Source organism: Rosa rugosa, chromosome 4, assembly GCF_958449725.1.
Source record: "Rosa rugosa chromosome 4, drRosRugo1.1, whole genome shotgun sequence".
NCBI classification, from domain to species: domain Eukaryota; kingdom Viridiplantae; phylum Streptophyta; class Magnoliopsida; order Rosales; family Rosaceae; genus Rosa; species Rosa rugosa.
In genome coordinates this window covers 3499688-3517668 of record NC_084823.1, presented here as the reverse complement: position 1 = coordinate 3517668, position 17981 = coordinate 3499688, and the positions used below count along the sequence as shown (strand labels likewise).

Genomic DNA, 17981 nt, shown 5'->3' with positions numbered 1-17981 from the left:
GATGATCAGGGTGGTGAGCCCTTAACTTAATAATTTGTGCTAGGAGTTTAGCAAATGCAGCGTTCCTAGTGGACAATAGCATGACATGTGACCAGCGTGTCGATGCATCAACCAACACCATAAAATATCGAAATGGTCCGCAAGGTGGTTGAATAGGTCCACAAATATCACCTTGAATTCTTTGCAAGAATGGTATATTTTCTTTAGTGTCCTTTGCATAGGATGGTCTCGATCCTAGCTTTGCTAAAGAGCAGGCTTTGCAGAACGAATAATGGGCTTTAGAAATAACCAATGAGGATTTTGGTTGAGTCATGAAGTCACAATTGACTTTAGAAGTAGAAATTGGAGTCAGGGGAGCAGAGGTGGCGTCAAAGCCACCCTTGAGCCGCAGGGGGATGGCGGCGCCGACTAGTGGTGGCCGGACTTGAAGGGGGAAGGCGCCGTGAGGCGCAGGTGCTCCTCCTTGATCCAAATTTCGAGTTTTACTTCCTTTCGTTCGGAAAAAGGGATGTCCGTGTGAAGTCTTTAATATACGGATCATCATGTCACGACCTGGGTGTCCCAAACGGTCATGCCAAAGTCTATATGTGTCAGAATCCCATAAATCATATAACATGATTGGATTCAATTACTCGAATAGTGGTTGCATACAACCCACTAGATCGACACATAAGTTTCTCTAAGACTCTTTTATATCTTTAGTCATTAGAGGTGATGCAAAGGAACTCTTGTCCATTCTCACAATGCGTTTCCGCATGAAAACCATTGGCTCTTATAAAGTTCGAAAAATATGTCCATGACACGAGAGAAAATAAATCGATACTTTATTAATAATAGCCAATGATTACATCAAAGTTTCGTGACCATAATCTAATCCAAAGTAAAATCAAACATTAGACAAATTGTAGTCACTCAATTCGTTCGGTAATTCCAATTAAATATGACCAGGGAAGTAGAGAGAGATGTCGGTGGAGCAAATCTCTCTTAAGTACCACTAATCTCAATTACTTTCCTAGACATCATACTTAATTGAGTACGCCTAGAGGAAAAGAGATAATCCAATAAGTCATTTTATTGATTAAGGCATAATTGCCATTACATAATTCTTGGAAATTAAAAGACTATTCTAAATAAAAATCTACGGCATTTTGTCTTCATCGCCAGATTTAAAGTCTTTGTGAACTCGATGTCTTGATCACCATGATGCGGCTACCTTCGTAGGTGCATTGCAAATTCAGGTCCATTGATCAGACGTTCCATATCAGAAATAGACACCATAAAGAGGATTCTCCCTTGATTGAGGCGCATTGGCGCAATATGCATAGTCCCTAGGACTGGTGGCGTTGGAAAGTGGTGCCCATGGCCAACGTTGGCTCCATGGTTTCCAACCCTATTTCCCTCAAAATCACGCCTCCTACGGTCGTGTGATTGTCGCCTTGAGCGATTACCTTCTTGAGCATTTCGATCGTATGGATCATGACGTCGATGGCGACTTTCTCTAGCCATAGGACGATGCTCTTGATAGCTATCTTGAAGCCTATCAAATCTTCTTTGCACAAGTTCATTGCCATGTCTTTCAGTAGTGGCCATAGCTTCAATAAGCTGTTGAAAACTTGTGATCCGTCTTGCATTTACATGAGTCCGGATAAGTCAGAGGACCTCATAGCACAGGCGGGGAAGGTATTGAGGGTTTTCTCAATCAACTGGTCTTCTGTGATCATCTTTCCACAGAGACGCATCATTACTTTGATGCGGAGGGCTTCCGAATAAAACAGCATGACCGTGTCAAATTCAGAGAAGCGAAGATTTTTCCATTCTGCTTCTGTATTCGGAAGTATGGAGTCACGAACATTGCCATATCGTTCGCGAAGCGCATGCCAAAGCTTTATGGCGCTATCCTCATTTATGAACTCAAACTGTAGGTCACTATCCATGTGACGTTTCATGAAGGCAAGTGCCTTGGAATTATCTTTCTCAGTTTGAGGGTCTGGAGCTGTTTCTATAGGACAAAGCTCTTGGATAGTATGCAATAAATCACGGGCAATAAGGTGGATCTCGACATCAGTGACCCAAAATAAGTACCTTTTGCCTGCATAATCCAATGGAACAAAATCGAGTTTGTTCATGTTTGACATCCTGAAAGATGAAAACAAGAACAAGTTAGTTTCGGAGTCAATGCTTCCACGAAAACTAATATAAATAAGATTTCCGAGCTATGCTACCAAGAAATCGATTTCCAAGAATAATTGGATTAGACCGAAACAATGATGTTTGTATGGTCAAAATAGATGCTCACGAACGCTCTTAGTCCGTAGCATACGAACGCTCTTAGTTCGTTAAATCGATGCTTACGGACGCTCTTAGTCCAAAGTCTTACGAACGCTCTTAGTTCGTTAATTGCGTGAATCCCCACGATTCCGCTTTTCAAGAATCGAACCCACGTTATAAGAAAGGTGGGATGTAGAAGAAGGGAGGTTGCAAGTCCCCGAAAAAAAAGAAGGAGAATTTAAACTTCGGAAAACAGGAACTTTAATTTAAAAACTTACTTGTTGAAAATTCGGAGCAGATTCTGTTCTGAACAGCTTGTACTTCGATTGGTGTACAGATCTCAATATAACTCCGATAAGGCTTAAATTCGGAGGTTAGATGGAATAGACAGAGACGAACAACTTTTATGAAGAAAGTTTTTCGATCTGAGCTTCCGAACTAGATGTTTAGAGGCTTGCAGGAGGACGGATGTGCACAGGAACGGGAAAAAGATGCAGTGGGTGTGCGTTGGCTTGTTTGCGCAGCAGGGATGCTTCGGTGGCAGCAGGCTGGAACGCAGGGCTGCAGGGAGGGGACAGCAGGAGCTGCTGTGCAAGGTTGCAAACGCACGGGCGCGCGGGCTGCAGCGAAGGCTCGGCTAGCTCGGGCTAGGGGCTGCTTTGTGAATGAGTTTTGGTTTTCTGTTTTGTGGTTAGAGTCGTGCTGATAACGTGTTTAAGGAAAAAGAGATTCGAGAGAAATTGTAAAGAGAATTGTAATCTTATTATTGAGAATAGGAGCCCTATATATAGGGATTACAAAGTACTAGTTCTAATAATACAAGGAATACCAATCCGTGTAGGATTGGGAAATCTAGAACATTCTCTCCTATTCCTATTCCTAGTTTGATAAGGCACACTAAACTTGATTTTCCTTCAACATGCCTAACAAAATGAATGCAACGACTTGGACATGCAAAATGAGTAAGAAGATGAAGGTATGCATTGTGCACCACTACATATGAATGAAATTTTGAAAAATGAAATGGAAATAAAATCAAAAACTAATTTTCTCCAAAATCATTTCAAACAGTTACGAGAACCAAGATCATGATCTCTACCTGAAAATGCACAATTGTGGACTTGACAAGCCTTGTGTTGTAGTTAAAGTCATAGAAACTCTTCACCTTCTCCACTTGCAAGCACTCCTGTAACATTCACAAGAGTTACTACACAAACAAACAAACAAACAAAAAAAACAAAATCAATCCGGCTGAAAATGAAATCACTCATAAGATCCAAAGGTATACCTTCTCAAGGTCTTGACGAGGCCGACCGAGGCTCTCATAGTTCTTATATTGCTTCAATCGCGCTTCACGGTACTTATCTCTGGTGAAATTAAGCCTCTCCCATGGTATTCCCTGTATGTCTATTCCATTTCTACCCTCCAAAGCCGATGTATCACTCTTTAAAGATATTTCGATCTGATGAGTATCAGAGATCTTCCTCCTGAGTTCTACAATAAGAAAACAGAGTTCCAAGGAATTATACTAACATACCAGTAATAGAACATTGATTTTATCATATTGCTTTATGCAAATTATACATGGTTTTATGTGCTCTATGTTTTATTGCTGGAACCCCGCAAACAACTCTGAAGAAAAAAACAAGGTACCACCAAATTTTTATGAAGCAAAGTGCCATTGTGCATAAACTATTACTTTGTGATTTCAGAGAAATACCTTCATGGTTAACTTCTTTTAACTCAACTTGCTGTCGAAGTTCTGCTAAATGATTGACCTAGAAGAGACAAATAAAACAGAAAAAAGAGTTAACAACTTCGATAAGTACTCACAACTCATATCGAACATATAAACCGGACAAACTAAACGGCACAATTTCTGATTGTTGTATGAAATGCAGGAGGTGTAACAAAGAGAACAAGAAAACTTACGAGACAGTAAGTTGATTTCAATGCTGAAACTTGTTAAAATTATATTAACGATGTATACAATAAAGTAAAACCATCAGTTGAGACTTGAGACAGATAGAGAGCAATTACCAAAAACAAGTAGCAAGAATATTAACATAAAACAGTTGATGGAATGGGAAAATATATCCTTCAGATTGTATTGATGCAAAACTTCAGTAAAGTTACATTACCAACACTTTGGCATACAAACATGTATAAGAAACTGCATTCAAATCATTCAAAATGCCAAAGAGCAGGGTTCAAATCCCTAATAATAAACTGAGAAGCTAATAAGTAAGGATTTAAGTGCAAGAACAAGCAATGATGGTTTTACAAAAATTATTTTGCCTACTGTATTTGCACCTTAAGAGCAATTAAACCAGCCGGACATTTATCTACTGCTCAAAACATCAATTAACAGATGATCAAATATTTATTCCACCACAGCAATCATTTAAATGAAGATATCACCATACCTCCTGTTCGAGATTCCACTGCACAGTGGCTAGTGATTTCGCAAGGTCAGCATTTGCAGTCTGCAACCATTTTGACAGTTAGTAATAAGAAAATCCAACTAAGGGAACTGACTAAAAAGCTCAACAGAGCAAGAATTCTATTACTTCTAGATGTAGAGGAAAACCAATGATATCAGAATGAAACAGACAAAACACAGGGAATGGAAAAAGGTTGTCAAACGCACAAAGGCTTCCATTCTAGTACTATTATGTTTCCGCTTCTCTTTATCAGCCGCTTCCATGTTTTGCATCATAGCCGTTTGTAGCTTTGAAGCCTGAGGCAGTAAGGAGTTCATATAAGGATTAATGGATCATGGGAGAAGATGATTTAAGAAGAATTCAAGTAAACAAACTATTGGTGGAAGGAAAGTGACATTGTGTTCATCAACTTAATATTCAAACAAATGTAAGACTTATCAACAAGTTTTTAAGATGCAGGTCAATTCGTTAATTAAGAAAGAAAACTGCTCAACATGTTATGCATAGTCTCAAGCACACACAAAACAGTTCTGACTACTTGTTTTGACAATGAACAAGAGTAAATAAGAAACCTAAGGATAGGAACAAGAACATCTCAAAAAAAAAAAAAAAATCTTACCTCTTGTGCTTGTTGCTTGAGCTTCACGTATTTTCTCCAAGCTCTGCTTCTCCCCTTCCAATCTGGCAACCGTATTTTCCTTCTCTTTAATGGCCTCCACAGCTTTAGCTGCTGCTTTCTCAGCTAGAATCTTCTCCCTCTGCTTTCTCCTTTCCTCCTTCTCACGCTCACTTTCAGAATCAGAACTTGAACCGGAGTCCGAGTCAGACTCAGAGCTGCCATCAGTTACTGAAGTAAAACCTCTCTTTTAAGTCTTCGGAGGTAGAACTCCTAGCAGCTTCACTGGACTCATGCTTACCCCTGACAGTACTATTTCTCAAATGATTGCTCATACTCTCCCCTCCAATCTTCTTGTCAGACAACCCTTCATTTTTCTTTACTGCCTCTAAAGAAAGCTCCTTCGTATCAAAAGCTCCGCCCTTTTCTTCATTTGCCTTGCCTTTTATTTCAACTGAAGTGTCCGCTCCTACATCCCTATAATCAAACTCATACTTCCACAACCTTACCATCACTCTTCAACTTCCTACCTTCCCCAACACCTGCTCTCTGCACCGACTCCCACTCTTTTGATTCTTCTTAACCTCCAAATTCGACAAATTCGAAGCAGAACCTGCACTGCCCTGCCTCCTACCATCCTTCGAGGCTGAGACGGTGGAAGTTGTGGAGGAGGAGCTTGAGCATTGCTGTGCTTTCCATCTCTGTTGATTGTTGATAACTCTTTTAGATTCACTCTGTAATTATCTAGTTTGTTAGACAAGAGTCCTCTCTCTTGTATATGTTTATCTTCTGCTGTACAGATCTCTATATATAGAGCCATGTAACTTCATTATTAGATATACTGAAATCATTCTGGCTCCATTGTCTTTTATGGTACCAGAGCCCTAAAGTCTAATCGACAAACATATATATATAGAACATTGTTGATTCAAATTTCATGAGGCAGTAAAACCATCACAAGCAAGCAATTCACCGCATGTTATCATAGCTATTGGATCCGACAAATGCGGTCTTTTAGTTGAGAGGTGTTGAGAAACTTGCTTCATTGTTGGACGAGATTGAGGACTGGAATTCAGGCAAGCAAATGCTACCTTCAAAACAGAGACAACTTCTCCTGCAACTTCACGTGTAGGAGGGGAAATGCGTTGGTCCAAAACATCCACAACTGGCATTTGATGGGCTGGTAATGCAGTTGACGATGATGAACACGCCCCCGAAGATAGAGATGAGAGAAGATCTCCCGGATGTCTTCCCATAACTGTCTCCAATGTCACCACTCCAAAGCTATAAACATCACACTTCTCATTCACTTCCATCGTATAAGCAAGCTCTGCTCAGTCAAATCTCAAACAATCAAATGTCGGTATATAGAGATAATAATGAGTTAATAAAAATTTAATAAAAATAGAAAGCAGAGAAAAACAAATATTACCTGGTGCAATATATCCATATGTGCCTGCAAGGGCAGTCCAATTAGCTGAGTCTGGGTTCAAGAACTTAGCAGTGCCAAAGTCTGAAACACAGGCCTCATACTCATCATCCACCAAAATATTCTTGCTCGATATGTCCCGGTGCACAATCGGTGGCGAACAATCGTGATGCATGTAACACAAGGCATGAGCTACACCTTTAACTATATTCACCCTTTTACTCCACCCCAGTTCTTTTGCTTCCTCATCTTTGCTCAACATTGTGGCTAAACTACCCTTTTTCAGATAATCATACACCAAAAACGAGTGCAGCCTATGTGAACAGAAACCATAAAGCTTCACAATATTTCGGTGACGCATCTCAGTTAGCGCCCTAATTTCATTCAAGAATGCCTTCTGAAGATTCTTGTCATCATCGCTTGGCAAATGGAGCTTCTTCACGGCCACTGTGTAAGTGGATGACAATGTTGCTTTGTAGACGCTTCCCTGTTCTCCCTGCCCTATGCAATACATGGGATCAAAATCTTCTGTTGCCCTTAGGATTTCCTCAAACATTGTCTTTCCATCAAACTTTAATATAGAAAAAGAAATTTCTTCATTCATGTTGGCTTTTTCTCCATACTGATACTTCTTTTTCCGTTTTGCTACCAATGCAAATATAAAGGCTAGAAGCGCAAATGCTCCAAGAATAGGGAAGATTATCATAAATACGAGTTTGTGGTCCTTTTTTGGGCTTTGTTTATTGCAGGGTTGCAAAAATCGTGTGTTGCCACACAAGCCCTTGTTCCCTTGCAATGCTTCCCGAGTAGCAGCTTGAAATGCTTTGTTGTTGGGAAGTGGACCTTCCAAGTCATTGTAGGATATGTCAACATACGACAACCAGTGCATGTCTTCAAAACTTGTTGGAATGAAACCAGAAAGATTGTTGTGGGATATATTAAGTATCTCCAGACTCTGCATATTACTAATATATGATGGTATCTGACCTTCAACTGCGTTAAAACTCAAATCTAGTTGGGACAGATGAATTAACTTCGCCAACTGGAATGGAATTGCTTGACTGAACTTGTTGTTGCTCAAATTCAAGTAATGTAACTTTTGAAAGTCACCTACAAAACTTGGAATTGAATCATTGAATTCGTTTGCTGACAGATCAAGATATTCTAGATCAGTCAATGATTTCAACTCTGAAGGGACACGACCTGAAAGTTGATTGCCATCCAACATCAGCTTCACCATTGACGTTAACCCTCCAAACTCCTTTGGAATTTCCCCCACTAAACCATTTGAAGAAAGATCAAGCTCATGAATTTGGGTTGCCTTTCCAATCTCGGTTGGTATAGAACCAGTAAGGTTGTTTCCCGCTATTAGTAGGGTTGTTAAATTTGGGCACAATCCCCAATTTGGTGAGATTTCACCATAAAGTTGATTGTTGCTCAAATCTATAAAATTCAAACTCGGATAAACACCAAAGTCTTCAGATATGTTGCCTGTCAATTGGTTCCCTCCAAGACGGACTCTGAATAATCTAGTGCAGGTTTTAAAGCTTTTTGGGATTGGACCACTCAAATGATTGGAGCGTACTGAAAAGTTTGAGAGTGATCCACTTCCGCAAATGTTCTGTGGCAAATAACCCGAAAATTGGTTATTAGATAATATCAATTCTGTCAACTCATGGATATTTCCTAACTCTTTCGGAATGGTGCCAGAGAGGTTATTTAGATTAAGATAAAGAGTGGTAAGGTTAGTCAGATCCCCCAGTGTTGTCGGAATTGAACCACTGAGTTGATTGGCGCCCAAGTCTAGATCCACCAATGATTTCAGGTTTCCTATCTCCATAGGAATAGTGCCAGAAAGATTATTTGTAGAGAGATAGAGAGTGGTAAGGTTGGTCAGATCCCCCAGTGTTGTCGGAATTGAACCACTGAGTTGATTGGCGCTCAACTCTAGATCCACCAATGATTTCAGGTTTCCTATCTCCCTAGGAATAGTGCCAGAAAGATTATTTGAATGGAGATAGAGAGTGATAAGGTTTGCCAGATCCCCCATTGTTGTCGGAATAGAACCACCGAGTTGATTGAAGCTCAACCGTAGATCCAACAATGATTTCAGGTTTCCTATCTCCTTAGGAATAGTGTCAGAAAGATTATTTCCAGAGAGAATGAGAGTGGTAAGGTTGGTCAGATCCCCCAGTGTTGTCGGAATTGAACCACTGAGTTGATTGGCGTCCAATCCTAGATTCACCAATGATTTCAAGTTTCCTATCTCCGTAGGAATAGTGCCAGAAATATTATTTGTAGAGAGATAGAGAGTGGTAAGGTTGGTCAGATCCCCCAGTGTTGTCGGAATTGAACCACTGAGTTGATTGTCACTCAACTCTAGATCCACCAATGATTTCAAGTTTCCTATCTCCGTAGGAATAGTGCCAGAAAGATTATTTGTATGGAGATAGAGAATGGTAAGGTTGGTCAGATCACCCAATGTTGTCGGAATTGAACCACTGAGTTTATTGGTGTTCAAGAGTAGATTCATCAATGATTTCAAGTTTCCTATCTCCGTAGGAATAGTGCTAGAAAGATTATTTCCAGAGAGAATGAGAGTGGTAAGGTTGGTCAGATCCCCCAGTGTTGTCGGAATTGAACCACTGAGTTGATTGGCGTCCAATTGTAGATCCACCAATGATTTCAAGTTTCCTATCTCCGTAGGAATAGTGCCAGAAATATTATTAGAATCGAGATAGAGAGTGGCAAGGTTGGTCAGATGCCCCAGTATTGGCGGAATTGAACCACTGAGTTCATTGGTGCTCAACTCTAGATCCACCAATGATTTCAAGTTTCCTATCTCCGTAGGAATAGTGCTAGAAAGATTATTTCCAGAGAGAATGAGGGTGGTAAGGTTGGTCAGATCCCCCAGTGTTGGCGGAATTGAACCACTGAGTTGATTGGTGCTCAACTCTAGATCCACCAATGATTTCAAGTTTCCTATCTCCAAGGGAATAGTGCCAGAAAGATTATTTTCATAGAGATAGAGAAATGTGAGACTTCTTAGAAGACCAATTTCTGGCGGGATTTTTCCAGAAAATTGATTTACAGATAGATCAAGATAAATGAGTTTGGAGAGGGAACTAATTCCAGGTGGTATGACATCGAAGAGTTTATTTGAGCTGAGGTCTAGATGCACAAGATTAGGGAATGACAAGAATGAGAATTCATGTAGCGTACCTTGTATACCAGAATTGGTAAGGTTTATCCTGTTGACACTTCCAGCAGCACTGCACGAGATACCAGTCCAAATGCATGGGTTTGCAATTGCTTTGGGATTGCTGGAAGTATTGGTGGCATTATTTGTACTAGGAAGGTACATCCATGAGTTGATAGGCTGGGTTTGATTTTGTAAGCTGGCTTTCCATTTCAGAAGGGCTTGCGCTTCAGTAGTTGAACTGGCTGAAGCAAAAGTAAAACAGTTTTGTGATGAAAGTAGGTGAACATACAAGAAAATAAGGCAATAATAAGATTTCATGGTTATTGTTTTGTTTTGGTGTACACTTGGTGAGGGTTGGCTATCTATTTATAGTGCCCTGGTCTCGTGTTCCCCCTTAATTGACTACTGTTTCAAGTCAGTCAAGCATCTTCTTTTCTTGATTATAAGATGGGCTGATCTCAGTCAAAAGTAATTTGTCCTTGTGTTTTAACTATTTCGTGTTTTTAAGTGTTCTTCAAATGAGCGTGTGGGGTTTTCTGTTTACCACATTAAAAGTCGGTTGACGCGTAACGTGCACTTCGTTTTCTGTTGGTTTCGTAGCTCATGTACTTTCAACTGCTGAAGCTTGGGTTGCAAAAACTGGGTTTGAACGCGTATGTTGCCTTCTTAAAACTAGAGGCCTACTTTGTTAAGATGAAATTGAAGACCATTTACTAGCACTTGTCAGAAATAAGAGGGGGGATCTCCTAGTTGCAGCTGGCACTTGATTCTGCTCCTTTCCTTTCATCGAAGCATTGCTTTGAGAGAGTCGGAGAGATGAACCTTCTCTCGGCAAACCAAGAACTGTTTTAGTGAAGCAAGGGTTCCATTTGTTTTATTCTATATATGATCTTGGCAGACTCTTGGCGCAAATAATAGGATTGTCATTGGCCCCATTTGGAACCCAAGTAGACTTTGACGAATTTATGTGTGGATTGTTATTTATCTTTTCCATTGAATTCTTGTGAAATGGGAAAGGTTAGGTCCCAAACTCTTAATCAAGAGGCAACTGGAACTTCAAACAAATCCCATGCTAACATATTAGTCTAAGAATACAACACTACACATAAAATGCAAACAGTAAAATAAGTAAATGCAATAGGAAACCTTGAACTGTTTACAAATACACACACCAACAGGAAGAGCTTTACAATCCAAGAGTTATTTATTCCATTTCTGCTTGATGAAAAAAAATACATTTTACTGAACTGGAGAAACAAAACTCTAAACCTGCGACTTGCATCGACTGCGAAGCCAAGAAGAAACAAAACTGGATACAATTTTTTCTTTTTTTGGATACTTGGTGGACCAATCTCGCTGAATATAATCTTATTCAGAGTAAACCCCAAATATACCAGAGGATGAACCTCCCCGTCCTCAGCTAAATATAGTTGTAAATACAGTTGATAAAGAAACCTTGGCCAAATATACACCTTCATCTTCCCATGACTGATGGACTTGAACTAGATGACTATTTCTTGATAGGGATTATAGTGCCTCTTATTGAACTCCAATACCATATGTGCGATCAGCAACCCCAACAAACAAAGCTTCAGAGTCGGGGCTGAAGTATATTCCGGCAATCTCACCGAACAGATCAATCTCTTGTCCCTTTGCATATCCGGACTGGGTATCAATGATGTGAACAAAGTCTGCTGGCTCAGCCATGGCCATAAAACGACCATCAGAGGTGAATTTTATAGCTCTTATTGCTCCCATTCTTCCCTTCAACACGGCTAGGGACTCTGACAGGTTCCTTACGTCCCATAGCCTACAGGTAGTGTCTAGGTTCCCAGTAGCCAAGATTCGTCCATCCGGGTGCCAAGCTGAAGACAAGAAATAGTCTAAGTACCCTTTCAGGCCCCCGACAGCCTATATAAAGTAGGAAATATATCAGAACTCTGCACATTGTCTGCATAAAACAAATTATATAGGCAGAGAATAGTATGCGACTTACTTTTCCAGACTGAGCATCAGCTATCAAACAGTCTGCACTATCACCAAGTACTGCGAGCAGCTTACCATCGGGACTAACAGAGGTGTTCTGCCAATATATAACGAAGCCAACATTGAGCGAAAGGGTAAAGAATAACCTTACTTCAGAATAAAATAAAATAAAAGTAAAAAAAAAATAGGTTTCTATATATAGGGCACTCACATTTACAGACCACTCCAAGGAGAAGCGGTTGAGGCAAGCGAACTTTACAACGTCAAAAACTCTAACTTGAGCATCATTATTTGCAGTCATTACCCTCATTGAGCCACTACAGAGAGTCACAGAGAGCATTTAGTCAAATTAAGTCAAGTAGAGCAACCAGCAACATTTTCTGGAGGAGAACTTACGTTGGGTTTTGGAAAATATCCACTGCATTAGTGATGGCATTCTCATCTGACGTTAGTTTTGAGCAGAAAGCAACTCCAGGTTGTTTCATGTGCTGCTCCGAATAAATGAAAATGAGAAATGTGAAATAAATATACGACTGATTCAGTAGTCAGCATAGAAACACTTGTCATAACACCGGCCTACCTTGCAGATTAGTTCACCTTGGAAGACCCCAGCGACCAACAAATTGACCTGGACAGCCATAGTGCTTATGCACTCTAGAGAGTGGTCGTGCCAACAACCCATGATGCTTCTGTTAGAACATACCAACATGAATTACAACATCCTTTTAGCCTGGATTTCCGTACTAATTAGTCTAGCATTTATACCTCAGTAGGTACAATTGGTTTGGCCACATTGAGTACTTCGCTGCCTTTCCTGTGCAAAGAGTTCCAATACATCACTCCCATAACAAATTCCTCAGCTGTACAAGAAGAAAGAAACCAAGTTGAGGGACATATTGGTAAAACGTGTCAACAAACCAAAAAAGCAAATAAAAGCATTTCAGTGACCGCATCTTATGCAAGTGTGCATCTCTCAGCTAACAGAACTAACAATATAATGCACTTTGAAGCAACAATATTTAGGCCATTCAAGCTGGCACATTATCTATTCGCATTCTATTCCATTACTAAAAAAGCTTGTACCGAGTAATTTTTAATGCTCAGCTAAAACAAGATATGTGGGCCATTTTTTCTGTGTCGATGCATACCCCAGAACCCACATCGAGAAAATACTAGCAAATGAAAGCGAAATGCCATTTTACTAAGCACCACAAGACTGAAGTGAAAAAACTAAGCACCCTAAATCCTAAACCTAGAGATCAGTAGACCACAAGAATCCCAACCAAGAAAAAAAAAAAAAAGTCAATTAAATGTTACTCCAAAGTTCGGAAGCTTCATATATAGTTGATGAAAAACTTAAACTTGAATGGAAAGGGGAGAGTAAGACTCAATTCCACTGCCTGGAAGTGATAAAAATAATTTATGCATGGCCATTTTGGTGGCTGTACAGAAATGCATTTTATCAGAGACATGCAACACTGCAGATTTCTAAATTAGAGGGTCTATAAACTTGGGGCTTGTAATGAAAACTTCATCCGATCAAGGTATGTGCCTCCAACCGTGAAGTGCAATTATGCAAAGCCACAGTTAATAACTCCAAAAGAAGATTTACCCAAAATTTCATAGGCACACCACTACAATTAAAAGAAGGAAATTACAAAAAATAAAAAATAAAAAATAATTGTACAACAGTACTAGCAGATAGTATGTGATCAAGCCAACATAAACTCAGAATGAAAATAAACCAATAAGTCAGAGAAATGCAAAGGTGAAGTCCTTGATGCCTTCAAGGATCCTCATGAAAATCAAAGTCTAAGAAATCAAGGATAATGCTAATAGGTCCTATCTTATAGAACGCAATAACACTACTTAAATAATAGGACTGGCTAACTTGCTACAGAGGTCTCTTAAATGCTCAGATATTCTCCTATCATACCATATAACCAAAGTCGCGCCAGCAACTCTAACTCCACCCTGCTGAAAAGCTGAAATAAAGAGAGCAATGGTAATCCTAAAAGCAATATAATTATATTTAAGAGACAGCTGAAACAATATAATTACAACCAAAAGCAAAACTCAAGTACCAGTTACAGAATTATATAGTAACAGTGAGCGACTAAAAGAAATGGCATGAAGGACAGCCTTCACACATCTACCAGAAAGGATCCAGTGAATACAACCCAGCTTGATGCCATTACGTGGCCATCACAGTTCAAACATTCTATGCCTATGTCAGTGCGCAAAAGCAAATTTATGTGACATGCATCTAAAAGTAGTATTTCAGGAGAGTCAACTTTTCCAAATGTCCTAAATCTACACTGCAGGCAAAATGCCCTCTCAAAGAGAAATCCTTATTTCCAATAAATAGATCATAGAAAAAGAAAAAAGGGGGGACTAATATATTATAGAGATCTGATTAGGTGGTTCTATTTTTAGAAAACACAAACCCAATGTTTGCCGAAAAATATAATTCTTAGGTTTTCTTATTAAGTTCAACAACAATAAAATTCTACACATCAATGATAAGTTATGTCATGATGGTCACCCTCGACCTCCAGTTTAGGTAGGTAAATTGGTTACATCTCAGATTTATACAAGATCTATAAACATGCCCAACAAAGACAGAATTTTGATGAACTCCATACCTTCCGGTGAATGATTTGAGGCACAGAACCATAATCATAAATTAAGATATCCATCACAAATGATATAACATTTTTTTTCATAAGACCTGCAAAACTACCAAACTATTGATATACATAGAGCTAAAGCAAGGAGCAGCTATATAATAAGGCTATGATTATTTATTTGTATCTAGCAGTGAGGCAAGAAAGTTAAAAGAAATATAAACTCCAAAGTTTTTGCAGACAACATGCCATCTGTACCAATTTTGAAAGACATATGCAACACCCTCCACATGAACGACATGCAAGGACTTTACATAATGAAAAGTTCAGGTATGCACTACATATGGAACATCACAAGATTTGCCTAACAAAATGAATGCAACGACTTGGACATGCAAAATGAGTAAGAAGATGAAGGTATGCATTGTGCACCACTACATATGAATGAAATTTTGAAAAATGAAATGGAAACAAAATCAAAAACTAATTTTCTCCAAAATCATTTCAAACAGTTACGAGAACCAAGATGATCTCTACCTGAAAATGCACAATTGTGGACTTGACAAGCCTTGTGTTGTAGTTAAAGTCATAGAAACTCTTCACCTTCTCCACTTGCAAGCACTCCTGTAACATTCACAAGAGTTACTACACAAACAAACAAACAAACAAAAAAAACAAAATCAATCCGGCTGAAAATAAAATCACTCATAAGATCCAAAGGTATACCTTCTCAAGGTCTTGACGAGGCCGACCGAGGCTCTCATAGTTCTTATATTACTTCAATCGCGCTTCACGGTACTTATCTCTGGTGAAATTAAGCCTCTCCCATGGTATTCCCTGTATGTCTATTCCATTTCTACCTTCCAAAGCCGATGTATCACTCGATCTTTAAAGATATTTCGATCTGATGAGTATCAGAGATCTTCCTCCTGAGTTCTACAATAAGAAAACAGAGTTCCAAGGAATTATACTAACATACCAGTAATAGAACATTGATTTTATCATAATTGCTTTATGCAAATTATACATGGTTTTATGTGCTCTATGTTTTATTGCTGGAACCCCGCAAACAACTCTGAAGAAAAAAACAAGGTGCCCCCAAATTTTTATGAAGCAAAGTGCCATTGTGCATAAACCATTACATTGTGATTTCAGAGAAATACCTTCATGGTTAAGTTCTTTTAACTCAACTTGCTGTCGAAGTTCTGCTAAATGATTGACCTAGAAGAGACAAATAAAACAGAAAAAAGAGTTAACAACTATGATAAGTACTCACGACTCATATCGAACATATAAATAAATATGTTCACCGGACAAACTAAACGGCACAATTTCTGATTGTTGTATGAAATGCAGGAGGTGTAACAAAGAGAACAAGAAAACTTACGAGACAGTAAGTTGATTTCAATGCTGAAACTTGTTAAAATAATATTAACGATGTATACAATAAAGTAAAACCATCAGTTGAGACTTGAGACAGATAGAGAGCAATTACCAAAAACAAGTAGCAAGAATATTAACATAAAACAGTTGATGGAATGGGAAAATATATCCTTCAGATTGTATTGATGCAAAACTTCAGTAAAGTTACATTACCAACACTTTGGCATACAAACATTTATAAGAAACTGCATTCAAATCATTCAAAATACCAAAGAGCAGGGTTCAAATCCCTAATAATAAACTGAGAAGCTAATAAGTAAGGATTTAAGTGCAAGAACAAGCAATGATGGTTTTACAAAAATTATTTCGCCTACTGTATTTGCACCTTAAGAGCAATTAAACCAGCTGGACATTTATCTACTGCTCAAAACATCAATTAACAGATGATCAAATATTTATTCCACCACAGCAATCATTTAAATGAAGATATCACCATACCTCCTGTTTGAGATTCCACTGCACAGTGGCTAGTGATTTCGCAAGGTCAGCATTTGCAGTCTGCAACCATTTTGACAGTTAGTAATAAGAAAATCCAACTAAGGGCACTGACTAAAAAGTTCAACAGAGCAAGAATTCAATTACTTCTAGATGTAGAGGAAAACCAATGATATCAGAATGAAACAGACAAAACACAGGGAATGGAAAAAGGTTGTCAAACCTCAAGTTTAGCCAAACGCACAAAGGCTTCCATTCTAGTACTATTATGTTTCTGCTTCTCTTTATCAGCCGCTTCCATGGTTTGCATCATAGTCGTGTGTAGCTTTGAAGCCTGAGGCAGTAAGGAGTTTATATAAGGATTAATGGATCATGGGAGAAGATATTTTAAGAAGAATTCAAGTAAACAAACTATTGGTGGAAGGAAAGTGACATTGTGTTCATCAACTTAATATTCAAACAAATGTAAGACTTATCAACAAGTTTTTAAGATGCAGGTCAATTCGTTAATTAAGAAAGAAAACTGCTCAACATGTTATGCATAGTCTCAAGCACACACAAAACAGTTCTGACTACTTGTTTTGACAATGAACAAGAGTAAATAAGAAACCTAAGGATAGGAACAAGAACATCTCAAAAAAAAAAAAAAAAATTCTTACCTCTTGTGCTTGTTGCTCGAACTTCACGTATTTTCTCCAAGCTCTGCTTCTCCCCTTCCAATCTGGCAACCGTATTTTCCTTCTCTTTAATGGCCTCCACAGCTTTAGCTGCTGCTTTAATTTCTCAGCTAGAATCTTCTCCCTCTGCTTTCTCCTTTCCTCCCTCTCACGCTCACTTTCAGAATCCGAACTTGAACCGGAGTCCAAGTCAGACTCAGAGCTGCCATCAGTTACTGAAGTCAAACCGCTCTTTTAAGTCTTCGGAGGTAGAACTCCTAGCAGCTTCACTGGACTCATGCTTACCCCTGACAGTACTATTTCTCAACTGATTGCTCATACTCTCCCCTCCAATCTTCTTGTCGGACAACCCTTCATTTTTCTTTACTGACTCTAAAGAAAGCTCCTTCGTTCTGTGAGCCATGTTGAATCAGAAAATGAAAATGGCGGCAAACCTTTGGATCACAGCCCAAACTGGCTGTGTTTCGAGTTTGGGCCTCAAGAAATCAACTTTACTGGAGGCGATGGTGACGGCGATGACAGCTACTTGAGTGATGGTGGAGGTGACGGCGCCGTGGAGAGAGCCGGAGATGCTGCCACGTCAGCTGGGGTGATCTGATGCAAGTTAGGGGCAATCTTACGCATCGGAATTTGGGGGAACTGGGGAGGCTGAGACGGTGGGAAGTTGTGGAGGAGGAGCTTGAGCATTGCTGTGGTTTCATCGTTCTGGAAATACGCCATTGAAACCTAGACACAGAAACCTTCCGATTTCTCAAAATTCACATTACAGAATACCTGAGATTTCACATTACATAACTGAGATTTCACAGTGAATCAGAATCAGGATTACCTGGAACCATTAGAAGCATGAGGTA

At 39.2% G+C, this 17981-nt stretch overlaps 2 protein-coding genes and 1 pseudogene across 3 annotated transcripts; all 3 read right to left on the bottom strand.

Moving 5' to 3' along the window:
* Positions 1-1054: 1054 nt before the first annotated feature.
* LOC133745149 (uncharacterized) lies at positions 1055-5471 on the bottom strand. Of its 2 annotated transcripts, none has more exons than XM_062173142.1 (8): positions 5332-5471; positions 4919-5008; positions 4695-4754; positions 3968-4046; positions 3557-3762; positions 3368-3454; positions 2547-2970; positions 1055-2136 (listed from the first exon to the last, which is right to left on the bottom strand). In XM_062173142.1, exons 2-7 carry the CDS (start codon positions 4985-4987, stop codon positions 2707-2709), a joined length of 765 nt encoding a protein of 254 aa, XP_062029126.1. In that variant the 5' UTR covers positions 4988-5008; positions 5332-5471; the 3' UTR covers positions 1055-2136; positions 2547-2706. The 2 variants fall into 2 exon arrangements, with proteins under 2 accessions (XP_062029126.1, XP_062029127.1); XM_062173143.1 differs by having other exon boundaries at positions 3989-4046.
* Positions 5472-6247: 776 nt separating this feature from the next.
* On the bottom strand, positions 6248-10309 carry LOC133745138 (probable leucine-rich repeat receptor-like protein kinase At1g35710). Its single transcript, XM_062173133.1, has 2 exons — positions 6761-10309; positions 6248-6658 (listed from the first exon to the last, which is right to left on the bottom strand). Exons 1-2 carry the CDS (start codon positions 10275-10277, stop codon positions 6264-6266), a joined length of 3912 nt encoding a protein of 1303 aa, XP_062029117.1. The 5' UTR covers positions 10278-10309; the 3' UTR covers positions 6248-6263.
* Positions 10310-11084: 775 nt separating this feature from the next.
* On the bottom strand, positions 11085-17845 carry LOC133745146 (uncharacterized WD repeat-containing protein C2A9.03-like; annotated as a pseudogene).
* Between the last annotated feature and the right edge of the window lie 136 nt (positions 17846-17981).